Source organism: Schistocerca serialis, chromosome 7 (assembly GCF_023864345.2).
Source record: "Schistocerca serialis cubense isolate TAMUIC-IGC-003099 chromosome 7, iqSchSeri2.2, whole genome shotgun sequence".
NCBI lineage: Eukaryota > Metazoa > Arthropoda > Insecta > Orthoptera > Acrididae > Schistocerca > Schistocerca serialis.
In genome coordinates this window covers 42,909,726-42,925,968 of record NC_064644.1, presented here as the reverse complement: position 1 = coordinate 42,925,968, position 16,243 = coordinate 42,909,726, and the positions used below count along the sequence as shown (strand labels likewise).

The 16,243-nt window shown below is 41.7% G+C and overlaps 1 protein-coding gene across 1 annotated transcript in view; it reads right to left on the bottom strand.

The window, feature by feature from the left end:
- LOC126412716 (probable splicing factor YJU2B) overlaps positions 1-16,243 on the bottom strand; it is a 70,658-nt gene that overhangs the window by 9,562 nt on the left and 44,853 nt on the right. Inside the window, exon 5 of the mRNA XM_050082434.1 lies at positions 9,944-10,082. Coding sequence (XP_049938391.1) covers positions 9,944-10,082 — 139 coding nt within the window. The remainder of the gene's footprint in view (positions 1-9,943; positions 10,083-16,243) is intronic.

Here is a 16,243-nt window from a genome sequence, read left to right as displayed (position 1 = left end):
ACTATCACATTGGACATTGTGAAAACCACGCAGATTCTTTTATTTAATATACACACAGCACAGCTACACGTGCACATGTTACACTCGGCCATTCAACTCGGACTGCAAGGAAAGCTCAGTCCACATCTGTTACCCTCAGAGCCATTCTTGCACATCCTACACAATGTGTCGTCGCAAATTTTGGCCCCTAAACAAATGCTTTATGCCGTGCGGCAATCTCCCCTTTTACTATGCTGCGTTGGAGGTCCGACTTACCCGTAATTCGGACGGTATTCGGATGCGAATGAGGTTGCCAATCACGTGCGCAAATTGCGAATACGAGTGCTATCAAATATACACTTTTCCAGTCTCTTGGGCTACCCTTCACCACCATGTTGTTTGGCAGACTCAAGAATTTTTAATAGTTAGTCGGGATCGACAAACTCACGCGACTCTCTCTCGCGCTGAACTATCCAGTTGCTTCCATACAACACATTACTTATGCTCCACGCTAATTTTACACACTAACACTACTGAGTGCGAGATGTCACTGTTTTTAGCTGAAACTACTACCCCTCCATGTCCTCGTGTTCTAGTCTCACTTTGTCAACCAATAACTCAGCCTGTTGGCAACAGTTTTCTGTTCGCTGTTCCACAGACTGTCACCGCCACCCTGGAGTGCCACCGTTCAACGTCAGAGACTGAATCGTACCGGGTAACAATGAATAATAGTGGCCTAGTGTATAATAGTTCAAGATGTGACATATACGCTGCTTCTATGAGGATATCAGCTCAATTGCACTCCACCTTTCATGTCACCATTCCCACATTTACCTTATACCTTCCTGAACTCTCTTTTAAAATCCATCACCATGAGAAGCTGAAGAATTTACCGAATACCAATGATTCAGATCTACTCCAATCGATCAATCATCTCCTTACCCAGGAACACAACCAAGTTGCTCTTGACCGAGTGGCCTCACATATTGCTGATTGGCACCAAACCAAGCGATTAACCACCGTTGTATTACCCAGCGCTGGTTCGGTAATCATCATTGTAATGATTCTGATTATAATATCCTGGATACTCCGTAAAAGAGGGTTTTGCAAATGTTTCACTTCCTTCCGAGAAGTAGTACCACCCCCACAACCTGAAGGTGAATATCAAACCTGAAACTACCTGCCAACCTTGGTGCACGCGATCAGGCATGACCCCCCCCCCCCCCCCTTAGAATTAAGTTGTGGTCTAGGTGTCAGGTCAATGAACTAATTTTGTAATCGATTAGTATTTCTATGAAAAGTTTATGGAATCACAATTTAACTGTCGAGTCTTGAACGAGATTTTCACTTTGCAGCGGAGTGTGCGCCGATATGAAACTTCCTGGCAGATTAAAACTGTGTGCCCAACCGAGACTCGAACTCGGGACCTTTGCCTTTCGCGGGCAAGTGCTCTACCAACTGAGCTACCGAAGCACGACTCACGCCCGGTACCCACAGCTTTACTTCTGCCAGTATCTCGTCTCCTACCTTCCAAACTTTACAGAAGCTCTCCTGCGAACCATGCAGAACTAGCACTCCTGAAAGAAAGGATATTGCGGAGACATGGCTTAGCCACAGCCTGGGGGATGTTTCCAGAATGAGATTTTCACTCTGCAGCGGAGTGTGCGCTGATATGAAACTTCCTGGCAGATTAAAACTGTGTGCCTGACCGAGACTCGAACTCGGGACCTTTGCCTTTCGCGGGCAAGTGCTCTACCAACTGAGCTACCGAAGCACGACTCACGCCCGGTTCGCAGGAGAGCTTCTGTAAAGTTTGGAAGGTAGGAGACGAGGTACTGGCAGAAGTAAAGCTGTGGGTACCGGGCGTGAGTCGTGCTTCGGTAGCTCAGTTGGTAGAGCACTTGCCCGCGAAAGGCAAAGGTCCCGAGTTCGAGTCTCGGTCGGGCACACAGTTTTAACCTGCCAGGAAGTTTCATGTCAAGTCTTAACCCTCATGTAAGTCATTTTGTTTTCTCTTTAAATTTTTGTCATTTTGTAATGTTCTCATTCACCCACTTGGGCAATTACCATTGTAATCCTAGATTTAAGAACTCAAAGTAATATTACGGGGAAAACCCCCTTGTGACTGTTAGGCCTGGGAGCATTCTCTCACCCCCACGAGGGTGGAATGTTTCAGTGTGCTGTGCTCCGGTGCCCCTCATCATCGCCTGGGTACCCACCACCACTGATACCGCTGACTCACACTCACAGCATGGCGCCGCCCCACTGCCGTCGCACCAACTTCACAAGTTTGTTATTCAAGAGCCTTCCTTCAGGCCCTTCAGGCCACTTTGTAACTTTTGCACATATTGATATCACTATGTTATGGATGTTAATTTCTGGGACCCTTCATAATGATCATATATTTTTTAAATGGAATAATCAGTTAGAATAAGCTCATTCGTTTTCACCCAGAGAGCCTTCTTTGGAAGGGGAAAGGATGTTAGAATAAGCTCATTCATTTTCACCCAGAGAGCCTTCTTTGGAAGGGGAAAGGATGTGCAGGGAGGAGACCCCCCAAGAGGGATCATTGCCGACAAAATTTTATTAAATAAATTTTCCATGCATAATGTTTGGCCGTAGCTGGTTTGGGCATACTGTGGAGGAAGGTGCTGGCCAGAAGACCATGGTCGGCACATTCCTGCCACGTGCTCCTTGGTCAGACTCAAGTCCCACGGGTAGGTTGCGCTGATGGGGGTACGCTACTAGCAAGGCGCGTTGGCGGAATCAATCCTCCAATCAGAGACTAATCGTGTGATCACTTGGGGACGCGGCCGGGAGCGGCGAGGGCGGCTTGGAAACAGCTCCACGCTCTCTTAGCTTCAGACCTCGGCCCCGAGTAGTCGCTCCTCTAGCCTCTGCCTCTCTGATGAGCAGACGCCAACCCCTCTTCGGGCTGCTCAGCCCTACGTAGGCACCAATGTATCATCGTTACAGGAATAAATTGGGTCCATTCCACTTCATTACTTTTCATTTTACATTGCCCTCCACTCCTGACCTCTATCCTGATGAACAAAACGTTGTCACAGCAAAGTTACACTACGCTAAAGCAAGCTTTCATATGGTGCTACATACAACCAGAATAGTGACTACAAAAGATATTCACGCATGAAAACATGGGCCTTAAGACTCGGTCACAAGTGCTCAAAAATCTATGTATACTAGCAGGCCCTACCTGAATAATCTTTACGCTTGTTATAGCTTCATAAACTTCCAGCCACCATGTTCGCTGTCATTGCAACACAGACAGACATGGCATTGCAAGTGTTAGCAAAGAAGGCAGACAACATTGCAGGTTAAGTAAGGTTTCTGCTTCTGCAAATATCAGCAATAGTAAAGACAAGAAAACGGGAACAGGCAGAGAGGTGGAAGCTGGCACTACTAGTCCCGCAATGTGCACAAACACTTCTCACCAACTCCACACACTGAGTGAACCCATCTTGAAGCAACTAGCATCACAAGAGGGGAAAAATGCTCCACACCAACAGTAGCCATGAAGTTGTACTTTGAAAAATAGAAAACTGCCATGTATCATGACTCACTGGAATGGTGGTGCTGGTACCATATGTCTTTTGGAAACTCAGCACATCAATGCACTCAACCCTGCAATTACCCAAATTTCAAAGCTGGGTGCTAACATCCATTGCAACAACAGAAGAGCCCAGACAACAGAGTGGAAAAAAGATGGGGAAATACCAAATTAGCAGCAGTCAACCCGTCACACTGATTGGTTATACAGGACCAGTTATTGGACAAATTTCGAACTGATATGGGTTCGAAAATCAGCATCTGTCCAAGAGGTGCTGGTGACACCAATGGCAACAATGCAATATATAATTATTGCGGCCAATGATTCCAGGATCACTAGCTAAGGTGAAAATGTCGAATGCTACACTTGGGTTCAAACTTCCAACCGACATAGGCTTTTATGATTGCAGATGTGCCTGATCACGTAATCAGAGTGGACTTTTTACATGGTTATCAACTTATGCCTGACTTGTTCAGCCACTGATTAGTACCAGTACCCACAGAATGGATAATGACTACTGTGTCTTCTGAGTTCTGTCAAACGCAGTGTGATGTGCCTGTGGCTTTACCTTCATTGACGTGTGATGTCTCTACCGTATCATCCATGCCAAAGAATACTGATTTGTTTCCGTGCCCACAATGAAGTATGCATCTTCAAAAAAGAAGAAAGCCGGGAGTCATAAAGACTCAAATGCTGTCAACAATATCTGAGGAGCCACCTTTTCATAATTTACTTCTAGATTTTCCGGCACTTGTAGGGAAGCAGCCTACTCACGCCGTAGTAAATTCACAGCAGTCTTTCCATTGTGTGCCAGCCCGTCCGTTGTAATAGCTCTGACGTCATAAATGTTGCGCAATACTTTAAAAATCACGCAAATAACCTAAAACATTTCTAGCATGTCAGGAGTAATATTAAATTAATATGTGTTGAATATCAGTTCGATAACTTTAACCATTTTCGAAATTTGGACGTTTTTCTGTAAAAATCATTGGCGCAACAGAAAAGAGCTAGAGACTTCAAAATTTATAATTAGATTCATTTTTCATAATTATTTAATAAAAACAGTCTTCTGGATCTCACAAATTAAGATTTTAGTGGAAATTCATGATTTTCTGGTTTTCGTCTCAAAACTTAAGGAAGCAAGATAGATTAAGTAGGCTAATAAATAAGGCTAGGATGTTTAGATTTAAGTAGAATGGAGATCCGCTATCACCATAAGGATGTGAGAAGTTTCATTTGAATACCTGTAAAACTATAGTGATAGCGTATCTCCAAACGGCCAGTTCAGAGCTCGTCTGCTGCGTGCAGTGTAATTAAATTAATTCTCTCGCCCAAAATATTTAACTTGGCCACATCAAAATTTTATTATGATTACTTACCTGTGTGCTGAATGCACATTTAAATTAAGAGCTTCATCGGCCATCAGCAAGAGAAGCTATGATTTATTTGGTAACTTAATGTGGTGCATTACTAGCCCAGCGGCTAGTCGGGAGAGCCGATTTGATCAGGCGTTCCCTTAGCCGTCCGCACCGCGGCTTTATATATAAGAACGCTGCACGAGGAAGCAAGGCCCCAGTTCTCTCCAGACGTTGAATAGCACGTCATTTGTGTCGGGAGTCGCGTCGCGTCGGTATCATTGCTACAAACAGCCTCGGATGCCGTATTAAGTTACTCGAGATACGCGTAACCATGAAATCATTTGCGAGTGAATTGTTAATTCTGGGTTGACTTTAATTATCGATCTTCAGTTTGCGTATTGTCGTATTTTCACGTGCCGTCGCGGGACAAACATTCTACCATTATTTAGCGTGGCGTTTGATGAACCTAATCATCAAATTATGGCGAGCATTCATTTAAACATTTAATTTGGACATTTATAGTTGCATCAGCGCATTAGACTCTGAACTGCTCTGTTAGTTAGGTTGTGTGGATTCTTTTGTTTTTCATCTGTGACTTTCAGAATATACTCAGCTATTTTAGAAAATCAATTTTGGTTATAAATCCCGGACAATCTCCTAACTCCTCAGAGCTATAAGCTGTAACTATAAGTGTATTCTCAGATGAAGTGGGCACTAGGAATTCTAATTACAGGCTCCACGTTTTGCTAATCACTTTCTGGTAGCCAATATTGTAGTTAGAGAGCCAGTGTTGAGAACGGCGAAAGACAGCAAAAATAACAGGAAATGAAGTGTTTCAACATTCTACAAACATTTATGCAACAGTTAAACAATTAAATCCACCCGCCACCCCACTCACTCACCAAACCCTTCTGTGCCACCAGGAAATGCTCACACAATACTCAGCATTCCACCCACAGTGTCTGCATCCACATAAGCTACTCAGAGCATGAGCAGAGTGCAATCAACTGCTGGAAGCGGGTATTGTGACCAGGTCGGATAGTCAGTGGACCTCCCCAATCTACATGGTTTGTAAAAAAAGAAAATTCCTGGAGGATATGTGGAGATTATAGAATGCTTCACAGATGCACAATCTGAAACTGCTACTCTGTACCAAATGTAATGGATTATTTACAGCAGAATTAGTAGTGCAGAAATATTCAGTGCTACAGACTGCACCAAAGTGTATCACAAATTCTCATGGCGCCTGCTAACATTAAGAAAAACAGCAGTGATCACACCATTCAGCTTATATGAGTTTCATGTCATTCGGCCTTAGGAATACCGCACAAACTTGGCAATGGTTCATGCTCAAAGTGCCTAGAGAATTAACATTGTGTTTTTTGCTACATGGACGGTATTATTGTATTATCTGCTAGAATAAAAAAGCATGCAGCACACCACAGCAGCTTTTCAGCTGTTTAAAAGAATATGGCGTAATTATTAAAGTAGGAAAGTGTGTTCTGGAAAAGCAAAAGTTTAAAATGATGGGATACTTGGTCTACCCGGCAGGACTGTCAGCATTGTCATAGCAGGTTGAAGCAGTATAACAGATGCCACTTCGTACAACTTACAAGAGACTTTGCAAATTCTTAGACATGCTGAACTATTATCGACATCACTTGCTTCACTTAACTGCTGTCCAAGAGCTGCTCTCGACATTACTCGCCAGCAAGAATACTACAGGGAACTGTAAGGTACAGTAGGCTCTGGATACCAAGGCAGCTTTCCAAGACTTAAGGAAACATCTAGCACATACACTGCTGCTATAACACCCAAGACTGAGCACACCCTCTTGTCACTTATGGTAGATGTGAGCCCAACAGCTGTGGGAGTGACTCTGCAACAGAAAGTCAGGGGCAACTGGCAGCTACTTGCCTTTTTCTCTAAGAACCTGACTCGAAAACACTCAACATGGAGTGCAACTGATTGTGAGTTGCTTCCTATTTACTTAGCAATTAAAGATTTCCGCCCATTGGTCAAAGGGACATTTTGCAATTTTTACAAGCAGTTGGCAGCCATTTTTTGGTGTGACGTTGGTCTCAACTCACTGCACCACTGCAGGCAGGTCGAGTACATTGCACAGTTCTCAAGTCATGTCCTGCACATAGCAGGTAAACACAACCAGATTGCAGATTGCTCTCTCGGAATAGTGCCAGTTTAAAATCTATTTGTTGGACAGAAATAGTGTTAGAACAACATGATGATCTTATGTATGTAGACTGAAGTGGGGAGTGAAAATTTGTACCAAGTTCAGGAATTGAACCTGGATCTCATGCTCACTAGGCAAGTGCACTAGCCACTAAGCCACCTTGGCACAGCAGTTTGCACAACTGCACGGATTACCCTGGCATGCCTCCCTCCAAGGTGGTGTAGTGGCTAGTGCACCTGGCTAGTGAGCATGAGATCCAGGTTAAATTCCTGAACTTGGTACAAATTTGCGCTTGCTGCTTCAGTCTATATACATAAAATCGTATCTGTATGAGACCAGTAAAGTCTCTGAGATTGTGTCATTTCATTTGTATAAGTACCTGCACCCGGATTTCAGGCTGGATATGACCATCAAACTGTGTTGCAGCTCTGGTGTATGCCAGCCCAAAATGGGCCAGATGATGTTTGGTGTGAGGCTGCAAGAAGGAAGCAGTGGCCCTACATACCGAAACAATACTGTCACAAAGTTTTCGCATGCTGCATAACTTAGCACACCCAGGAGTCTGAACAACAGCCAAACTAGTCTCCGCTAAAGCTGTGTGGTCAGGGGTGCAGAAAGACTGTCGCGCTTGGGCACACACGTCTGATATGCCAGTGTAATATCAGCAGGCATGTCTCCGCACCTGTTTCGCTTCCTGACGTTGTCAACCATATTTTTGCACATACATTTGGGCAGTATAGGGCCACTACCATACTCTGACAGACAGTATTTGCTAATGATCTTCGACTGTTTTATCAGGTGGCCACAGATTGTCATGGTACAAAATATATCCACTGAATTGGCTGCAAGAGTACTGTTGCTTGCTTGGCTCTCCAGGTTTAGCATTCTGCGAGACATAACTAAGGATCACAGGAAACAATCTGAAAGCCAACTATTCAATGAACATCTTCTATTGTGCGGCTGCGACCACCTCTGCATTAGCTATCATCCAGCGAGCAGTGGAATGGTTGAGTGATTCAACCGCAGCCCTAATATGCAGTTCATAATCATGGTCAGAAAAACTGCCACTGGTTCTACTCAGGTTGAGAATGGCAGTGAAGGAGGACATCAAGACATTTTGTCTCTTTGAGGCATACCTCATCTAATATTGGCTACTGAAATGCTTGTTGTTTCACAATGAAACAATTTATTTCACAATGTTGATTACAATATGGCCAATTAATACATTCCCAATATGAATATTTTAATTCTAGACATGACAATTGTGAAAATGATAGAGTACCACTCACCATACAGTGGAGATGCTCAATCACAGATAGGCACAACAAAAAGACTGTCAAGCAGGTAAGCTTTCGGTCAAAAAGGCCTTCATCCGAATCAGAAAACATACAGGCGCACGCACACACGCAAAAACACACAGGCGCACGCACGCACGCAGACACACACACACACACACACACACACACACACACACACACACACACACACACACACACAAAACATGACCACAGTCTCCAGTCTCTGGTTACTGAGGCCAAATATCAAAATCCCAACAATTACTAGCAAAAAGAAGTGCATTTCCTTACTTTTGTTTCTCCACAAAATATTCACAGCACCTTCCTTTGATGTTCTCCCAGCCACACTGGATGAAAATGAAAAAGAGGTAATTGGCCCAGGTGAAGGATGCATGGTTTTCAGGTCATGACATCGTATTACGTAGTAGAGACTATTTGAAAATCCATTTGAAACAACATACTTCAAGAACTTTCCATGATATTAATGCAGTGAGGTTGGGGGCAAGAAGACACCGAGATGGACAGCCCTCAATAACAGGGCATATAGATGACATGCTTAATGTCTTGAAGCATGTTCTTAGTACAGACAAAGTGAAATCTGTACTTGTAGAGTATGCATGAATTGCAGAAGTTGCTGCAGTAACACAAGTACACTCTGTTACAGAAGAGTGCTTGTATTGATTTGCAATTCCTGGTGAGGGAACAGATTTTTGAGAAAGCTTGTTGACGATCTGAAACGGAATATCTGTGAAAAAACTCAACCTTCCAGTATGATCCATCAATTGCACCAAATGACAAAAACACTGTTGATACCAACTTAAGCGGACAAAAGTATTGCTGAGGTTTTATTCCAAGATAGGCCAGCTGCACTAACAGACTGCTGTGCTACTGTGTACTGAAAAAGTCAGTATTTGAAAATGTTGTGTTGTATGTATAAATGTTTTAGCCACTAACTTTGTAAATAAAACAGCGAACAGACTGAAAACTTGCATTCAGTGTAACATCTTCTGTTACATCTTGACTGTGACAGCTTAAATTATGGGAATGTGAAAAGTTTCACTGTGCATTTGGTCATATGTTGAGCACCTTCGGATTGTATACGTCATAGGCAGTGTTTAGTGAATGAAGTGTTCAAGACTAATGTATGACAAAACCAGTTGTGAACACTTTCTTCAGCAAATACCATCTGTAACATACAGAATACAATATATGAGGGAAACTGGTTAAGACCGCTATTGTGCAACATGATTACGTCTACAATAAAAGAAAGAGTACATTCTCTTTATTTGGAAATCTGACCTCATATGACAGTGCTTTTCATTCCCCATTCTTGTGTGTACCTTTCATATTTATATTTGTCTTTTCTACCCACTTTTAACATACTGAATGTCTGATGTCTGAAACCCCCCCCCCCCCCCCCAACCTTCATCTGTGTATCTCTCAGTATTAAGCTGACAATTTTGGAAACTGTATTTCAGATTATTTCTATATTTTTATTTCAAATCCTCCTTTAGTGAAGAAAAGATGACTTTATGTCATCAGTTCTACTTACTCTGAGCAGGTTTCAAGGCCAGTAGCTTAGCTAAATGCACATCTGATTCTAGTTCTGGAAGAAGTGGCAGATCTAGTCCAAATTTATGAGTCAGTGCTCGATCTCGAGCCTCTGTTTTCTTTTGAGCACGTTTTTTTGCCTGGAACAAGTATTTTAAAATTACTGGTGCAGTCATATACATGCAGTCAGTAAATACATCTGGTACCAATGGTCAAGCAAACAGAGTTCTCTAAATATTTAGAAGTTGAGAGGCATGTAATATTAATTTAGCATAGAGAAATTGGTAGATAATTTTCACAATGAAGTAGATGAATTAAATAATTTAAAATAAGCATACATGCGCCATCAGTTGTACGATTATATATTTATTCTCTACTGGTTTTGATTATTACTATCATCTTCACAGGAGAAAAACAATGTATATCTCCTGTGAAGATGATTGTAATAATCGAAACCGGTAAAGAATAAACACAGAATCGCACAGCTGATGGCACAAATATACTTTTTTCAAATTATGTAACAACTGTAGACAGTCATTATCAAACAGCTGCAGACAGTCACCTATGCAAAAGCTCTATGAATTAAATCAGTTGAAACTGAGGGAATTAGATTAGGAAATGTGACACTAAGGGCAGTAAATGAGTTTCATTATTGCAGCAGCAAAATAAGCAGCAAAGGTCACATTAGTGCCAGACAGGCAATTTAAAAAAAATTCTGAAAAAAAAAATTAATCTTTTAACATCAAGTATAACTTTAAATGTGTGCAGATGGATATGTGTGTGTGTGCGAGTGTATACCTGTCCCTTTTTCCCCCTAAGGTAAGTCTTTCCGCTACCGGGATTGGAATGACTCCTTACCCTCTCCCTTAAAACCCACATCCTTTCGTCTTTCCCTCTCCTTCCCTCTTTCGTGATGAAGCAACCATGGGTTGCGAAAGCTTGAAATTTGTGTGTATGTTTGTGTTTGTTATTGTCTCTATCAACATACCAACGCTTTCGTTTGGTAAGTTACAGCATCTTTGTTTTTAGATATATTTTTCCCACATCGAATGTTTCCCTCTATTATATTTAAATGTTCGGATGTATTTTTGAAGGTGTTTGCAACATTGCACTGTATAGATGTGCTGCACAAACTCGCCGGTGCCAAAATCCATGTCATATTCCTATCCTGTGTACCTGCTACCTCTTTCTTCTGCATTCCTATCCTATGCAACTGCTGCCTAACTTTCTGCCATCAGCCAATCTTCCCAAACTCTCCTTCCTGCTTCCTGCACCTTTCTTCCCTGACCCACTCCACATGACACAACCTCTCATCTAGTCAAACTGCAGTTCTCTGCCACAGTGTTCAGCCAGATAGTGTAGCTGTACAGGTGGTGTGTGTGTGTGTGTGTGTGTGTGTGTGTTGCTAGCTAGAAAATGGTTTTGTCTGAGAGCTAGCTGTAGTAACCATAATCAACTGCGGGAACGCCTTGGGCTGCGGATCGGAGCCGCCAGGCGGGGAAGCCGCCGGCGGTGGAGCACGCACCACTGGGTAAACACAAGGACGAGTCGGACGACAGAACAATGACAACTGACAACAACTGACCATGACCTACTCTGACCGACACATCAAGGAAGAGATAAACAATGGAGGTTTGTAGAAACCACAACACCAAACACCAACAGTAAATCCACTCGGAACCAGAGCCAGGCAAAAGTCAACAACGAGCAACGCCAAGAACGCAGTACCGCTGAGATAGAAACTCAATCCAGAGCGAGTACCAGACTGACGGGACTAGGGCAGAGCGGGTCACTATATACGAAACCGGAGGGAGCGGCTATTGGCCGCTGTCTGCAGGTGGCGTAGCGGTGGCGCCCTCGCTGCGTGAGAGCCGTTGCGCGGAATAGCCGCCGCGGACGCGGAGCCCTCTATGGGCTGACCACGTCCATTTGTTCTGACGCGTGTTCAACTTCTGTGGCGTGAGGTACTAGACTAGCAATATTTTCAGTCTACTTTATCTGCCTGTCTACAGCTCAATGCCTCTACTATTCAGAGAACTGTTACCTTTTCTTCTAAATTATTTAAATATGCAATTATACAGTACACTCATAATTACTGCAGCATTTACCTGAAGTTCAGTGGTTTACTATGGTCCTATTTCAGCTGAGATGCTCTCAGAACTGGTGGACCCAATTATACAGGGAACTTTAGATAACATGAAATACAAATCATGGTGCAGCTCTCCCACATTGAAAAGCTTAGGTGGAAGTGAAAGTTACATTAACTGCCAGGAAAAATAATTAAAACCATACAGGGATTCAGCCCTAGACAAATGACCTTGAGCTCTGACACTATATTATGCACTGAACTGGATAGAGCATTGGTTAAGGCACTTCTCATTAACATAGTCATGAGCAAACTCAAGTCAATGCCAGGGCAGAGGCAGAAGCAGGAAGCAAGCCAGTATGATGCAAGTAGGTCAGGTCGACAACACATTACAACACTGTCTGCCTGAGTGAGGACATGCCTTCGACAGGAAGAAGACATGACAGAAAACAAAAGGAAGTTAGACAAGCATATTCATTAGCTCATAAGACATGTTACAAGAAATTCTCTCTCTTTCACAAGAGTACATAGTGAGGAATGAACCTGGCAGTAAACAGCCTGTTAAGTGAATATATCAGAATGAGGAGGACACACAGCACTTGATTCTACGATTACAACACTGTAGTGAAACTATGCCACAGATGTATGAACTAGGCGAAGATGCACTCGAGATGATGACCTCCACCTCATGAACATCGTGTTGCTCACTGCCTGCCATCTGCTGATGGAGAAACAGTGTCTTCCGAAAACACCACACTGCAGGGTGCTGTCAGCACAGAACTTCAATGTGGAAGCCAGCAACAGGGCCACTTGGGGTTCACATTTCTGTTCAATTCTCAAATGCCTCCAAGGGCTTGAAACCTACCAGGGATAGAGAGGAGATCAGCCAACCACATGACTACAGACACCATGTACATTGTGGGTGGGTAATCAAGGGTCACCATAGAATTTGGAGTGGGACCAAGGAAACTGCAGCAGCTAGTGCAAGAACCACTTTGTGCAGTGCAATAGCCACTGACACCATCTCCTGGGTGTGCAACTGCTGAGCTGACTCAATGGACATAAGATAGAATCCAACATGCAACTGTATGTGCCCCAGCTGAGGCTGGTGCAAAAGAACGACGACTTGTGAACATTGCGAGTAAATGACTGGACTCTAATATTAATGTTTTACTAGTATTGTTGACGCTTGACAGGTTCCTAACAGCTGTTTTGATCTAAAGCAGAGGCGTCTCCACTCAGCCCTCTGTAATATCGAGGTTGCCACTGAAGAAACTACCAGTCCAAGATTAGATGCTGCTGTCAGCACCACTCCCACTGCATCTCATGGACAATACGTTTGACTGCAGTCTGTAAATATAGGGATCAGCCCTGTAGCTTGCAGCCAATGCTGTGTTTACTGGGAATTTCATCTATAACTTCTTGCTATGCCAGTTTGTTGCATCCATGCTATGCGTTTTTTCTTGGACTACTCTTCGGCTTTTTACTTGTGACTAAGGTATTGGAATTTGTGCTATGGTCTGGTCTTGTTTGCAATGTTCCCTCATTGGATTTCTTTAAGCCTACAATGACTGTGCTGCTCTAGGCTGATAGCACAAGTGCGTGTGTGTGTGTATGTGTGTGTGTGTGTGTGTGTGTGTGACAGTGACACAGAGGGAGGGGGAGAGAGAGAGAGAGAGAGAGAGAGAGAGAGAGAGAGAGAGAGAGAGAGAGAGAGGAATCACTTAAAATCCCTGTTCAGCTATTCAATTATGTTTTTCAGGGAGTATTCCCTTTCAAAATGGACATAGCATTGCTCAGTTTAAGCTTTTGACCCATCTTTAATTGCTTTCTATGTTTTAATATATTTTATGCAGGTGATGTGCCACTGCTCTTAAGCATTAAATAAAATGATACTTCCAATTGAAGTAATCGTACTACGCAACACATAATTGTCAGTAACAAAAATAAAATTATTGAAAGTAATCTTGCATCACAGTCATGCATTTATACAACTGAGTAATATTAGGGAAATTTGTGATTTCTGTATACCCCACTGACATGTGTCTATCAGCAGTATACTGGAGTAAGTATTTACTGGCCAACTATTCTGCCCACATATAAATTTACTGATTATATTTTACCAAACAAAAAGTAAGCATGTAATGGTTATAAACCACATTCAAATTGCAAGTATGCAAAGTCAATATAGATAACAAAGCTAGAAATGAACTTTTATGTCAGGAAGGAAATCAGAAATGTAGATTACGAGAATTTTAGGAAAGGATGGATTGTTATGCACCATAAAGACCTTAGTGCAATGACCAGTCGGAGCTGCTGGTGGTAGTGGTCATGTGTACCTGAAGTATGCTTGTTTGAGTGAATTTATAGATGTCTTCTTTGCTGAAGAAGGCTTTGGCTGCTGAAAGCTATAATATGTAACAGTCTTTTCGTTGTGCCTGTCTACAAGTCAACGGATCATCCTTACGGTGAGTAGCAATCTATCCTCATCCTAGTATTGTTGATATTCCATGTTAGAGTTTCCACTGTTTGATTATGAGAATTTATTTGATAGACAGGCACACCAAATAAAACTGGGCAACAAGTGCAGCATCTTAGAAAATGAAGGTTATTAACGACATTGATGAAAGGGGCAATTATTAACACAAGTACATAGGCAAATGCAAAATATGTACAAAGAAAACACAAGAAAAGAAGATCTCAAATGGAATAAGGAAAGTATTAAAGAGAGAGTAAGATTTCTAAACAAACAATAATATGAACAAGACAGAATTGCTTAGTTAAACAAAACTATTTGTATACTTCTTCAGGTGGGTCAGAAAAAGAAATCAGAAATTGGTAAGAGAAACAAAAGGAAACAAAAGGGCATGGAAAAAAATTAACTTATTTTGGATAGGTAGCACATTTCACCAGTTAAAATGAGAGCAGACACAGCAACTAATGACAGGAAAAAAAGTACAAATATTTAAAGAGATGAAGGAGAGCATGAATATTCACACCGCCCCACAGAGAGTAACAATCCACAATGGCAGTGTGAATATGTTAAATATGTATTCAGGATAAGACATGAATCATGATAATTAACAATGAAAATAATGACAATATATAAGTAATGGCAGTGCGATGTATAAATCCATGTGAGATACAAGGATTGGTAAGATGCTGGGAGATGATTAAATCTGAAGGAAAGAATATACAAAATAAAATTTGCAAAATTATTAATGGCATAAATCTGTTATTGGATGAGATTCACCTTGAGCAAACACAGTTTTTTTTCTCTTCATTTTTACCCAGACACATTTTGCAGAAGTTACATGCATCATCAGTGTTTTTTATATTTATTTATTGATTTAATGCTACATGCTTTGGGAAACCAGAAAAAATGAAAAACTGTGAAAAAAGGTGTTACAGTCTCATTTTTTCTGGTTTTCCCATTATCTTCACTGTAAAAAACTGCACTTCTTAAGTTTACAACATCATTGTGAGAGTGGAAGTCTAAAAAGTACTGTTTTTCACAGTGAAGATAACTGGGAACAAGAAAAAACATGACAAACTGTGAAAGAAAAACAACTTAATGCAAAACATAAAAAACCACAGCATGTGAGAACAATAAAGAAAATAGAAAATCCACTTACGCTGTAACTTCAGCAAAATATATCTGGATAAAAATGAAAAAATTGCGTTTACTCAAGATGAAAAAACAAATTTATTTTTATACAAATCTGGACACAAGAGCATCAACTGCAAGAAGAATATTAACAGCATATTTGTAAAAGAAGACAGTTCACCAATGAAATAATGCTTCAGCCATTCTGCTTCATTGGAAAGGCAAATGAAGTGTAAAAAACCATACGCTTATCAGCCTCCTATCTGTAATATACAAGATATTAAGTAAAGTTATCACCAACCACATAGAAAGAACATTAAGTTTTGACTGAGCACTAGAACAAGCTGGTTTTGGAAATAAAGGCAGTGTAATGTATGTAACAGTTCAGACAAGATGAGAATAGAAGCTCCTGAAATGTGGCGCTACAGAAGAACAATACAGATTACATGGGTAGATCATGTAACCAATAGGGAGGTATTCAATAGGACTGAGGAGAAAAGAAATCTGTGGCATGACTTGACTAAAAGAAGCGATCAGTTGATAGCACACATTCTGAGACATCTGGAAATTACCAATTTACCGCATTTACCCAATCATGAGATGAGGCT